Consider the following 2,716-nt stretch of genomic DNA (forward strand, 5'->3'; position numbering starts at 1 on the left):
CACAACGTGACGGGACAACAGAGGTAATGAGTAATTGAATGTTTGCGGACAAAATATTGTTGGCCACGTGAGACGCGAGTTATAGCGTTTGATTATTGAGCAACTGTTGAAACTAAGTGTATCGGTAAAGTTGTATTCGGAAAGAATAAACCAGTTTATTTAAGAAAGAACTTGTGTCGCTAAAGTTTCGTTGGAACGGATTTACGGAAAATTAATTAACGAACGAACGGAGACGTAACAATAATATCATCCGAAAACACAACGATTTGCCTTGTGTATATGGAGAAAGGCTCCGTCGGCACAGGATATTACAGATATTGTGTGGTTAAAATGATATTACCTATTCTTCTTTGCTTTCACTCATAACTTCGTAGAATTTCCTTGCCGAGTTTTTTAAAACATTTGTTATAATTACAAAACAATTAATTAAATTTATAATAATGTCCCTTTTATACAGAGTGCATAGGCTATAGAGGGCAGTTATAAAATATTTAAAAACAGAATTACGAGGTAGTCGACCTGCATTGAAAGATGGCGTTAACTTATGTGGCTATTGTAACAATTTTTATAGTTCTTATAGGTAAAAATAACTCTTCTAAGTTAAATGTGCCGCGAGTTTTATTACCTTACAACTTAGATATTCCTACAAATTATAGTTTAGAAGTAACAGAAGGAGGGTGTTATAAATGGTAAGGATAGAAACAGATTTCTTCTTAGACTAGTTTAGTTAGAGTGTTAGTAATAGCATAGCGCGCCAAATTACCGGTGTAGTTTAGCCACGTGGTTAAAACTTCAACAAGATTGCTTATAACATTATCAGTAATTGTTGAACTTAGTTTCTGTCATTTTAAAAGTTTCAAATACTTCTAAATAAACATTAACTATTTTGAATAAATATATTTTAAAAATGAGTCATTGTATTTAAAATGTCAGATGGATTTTAATTATATAATATGTGGTGCAAGATAGTCTTAAGTTATATTTATAAATAAGTTATAATTTTAAAGGAATAACTTTAACACTAATAGTAAAACTAGTACTACAGCGTTAAAACGGCGTGATATGTTAATTTAGTATTCACTGTTATGGAATAAAAAAGGATGTTTGTGTTTTGGTTGGTCAGCCAAAAAAATTATTGTATAGGTTACTGGTTAGGTCATTTATTTGGCCAATTCACCAAATCTTAAACCTTTTTGTAAATCAGAAATATCTTCATACAGTCACAGCTGAACTAGCAGTAGCAACACCCAAGACTTTAAGTTAATGCATCATCAAATTTAAGTTAATTATTTACCATAAATACAATGAGTTAAAATAATTTCAATGTTTTAAATCACAATATAACAACTGTTAGTGTTAGAAGTGTTATATTGTGATTTATGCACTACTAGGTTTGAAAAATAACAGTTGCTACAATTGTTATATTTTTGGAAATTTTTTACATGAATATGCCATAACCATGAGTGAATGAACACAAATCTGCTCAGAGTCTGCAAAAATACCTTGTTTAATTTCAAATGGGCTGTTAGACTTGGAAGTAAAGAGAAATGTGAAGATTATATCTTTAGTCTTTAAACACATACTGCTATATGTATTTGTAAGATAAATCCTAGGTAAAGTTGCTGCTGAAGCTGAAATGACAACTAACTTATGAGTAGTTTAGCAGTAGTTAGTCTGTGAGGTCTAAGTTTCTTTTCGTATTGTGTTTAATAACTTGAGTGATTTTTGGTGTGACTGTGTGAGAGTGTGTGTACACACACACACACACACACACACACACACAATCTTTTGCTAAAATGCATCTAAAATTCTTTATTATAAGAAATATTTCTATAATTGTAGTATAAGAATTGAATAATAATTAATAGTGATCTCACTTTATGAACAGTCTTATAATGGTGTAATAATAAATGAAATTCTTGCTTTAAAGAAAGTGTAGACATATGAGAGAGAGAGAGAGAGAGTATACTTGAAGGGCATTGCTAATGAACTGTTTCAAAATTGCTTAAATGGCTACATAATTTGAATTGTTCTGACAAAACTATTTTAGTAATTCTTCTCGGTACATTTTCTAGTAAATCTAAATCATTTTCATAGGCTGGACACAATATTCAGAAATATATTGGCTAAAGATGTTTTTAAGTTCTGTTTTTACAATCAAAACTTGTATTAAAAACATTCTTGTATTTTCAGTTTTTAACCCTGGCAAATAATCAGCACAAAATGTTTTTTTATGTTAACAATTTTATCCCAAACATTCTTTCTTCATCAGACTTAAATCAAAATTTGCTATCTTCCAAATTTTTAAAGTGATATATTATTAATGCATAGTTCTATAGTTTTTGAAACTGATAAATGATAATAATTTAAAAAGGAATAAAATACAACAATGAAGTGGTCTATTACATATGTAAATTCAGTTTGTTGAATTTGTGTGTAGTGTTTATCTATAAAAGATTTCTTATACGTCCAACAAATTTTAAATTTTATTATTTAACATTGTGTTAGTGTCCTTAAATCATTTGCCGTATGTTGTTTTCCCTCCTTCTGATGTCAAGGTTTCATGCTGAGCATTGTGTTTCTGGGTCATTCCATGTTAAATTACTGAGGACATGACACCCAACATCTCAAATTTGGCTAATTTTTTAACTGATGGTACCTAGCTATGGGTTAGGTATACTTTCAAATTTTTTTGCAAAATTTTTTCTCCTTCTGG

The 2,716-nt window shown here is 29.8% G+C and overlaps 1 protein-coding gene across 2 annotated transcripts in view; it reads left to right on the forward strand.

The window, feature by feature from the left end:
• The first annotated feature begins 519 nt into the window (after positions 1-519).
• The window catches only part of LOC106466897 (nuclear pore membrane glycoprotein 210-like), a 138,062-nt gene continuing 135,865 nt past the window's right edge, over positions 520-2,716 (forward strand). For both annotated transcript variants that reach the window (XM_022394975.1, XM_022394976.1), the window contains exon 1: positions 520-689. In XM_022394975.1, the coding sequence (XP_022250683.1) occupies positions 532-689 (158 nt within the window). In that variant the 5' untranslated portion in view covers positions 520-531. The remainder of the gene's footprint in view (positions 690-2,716) is intronic.

This window comes from Limulus polyphemus, unplaced genomic scaffold (assembly GCF_000517525.1).
Source record: "Limulus polyphemus unplaced genomic scaffold, Limulus_polyphemus-2.1.2 Scaffold2415, whole genome shotgun sequence".
Classification (NCBI taxonomy): domain Eukaryota; kingdom Metazoa; phylum Arthropoda; class Merostomata; order Xiphosura; family Limulidae; genus Limulus; species Limulus polyphemus.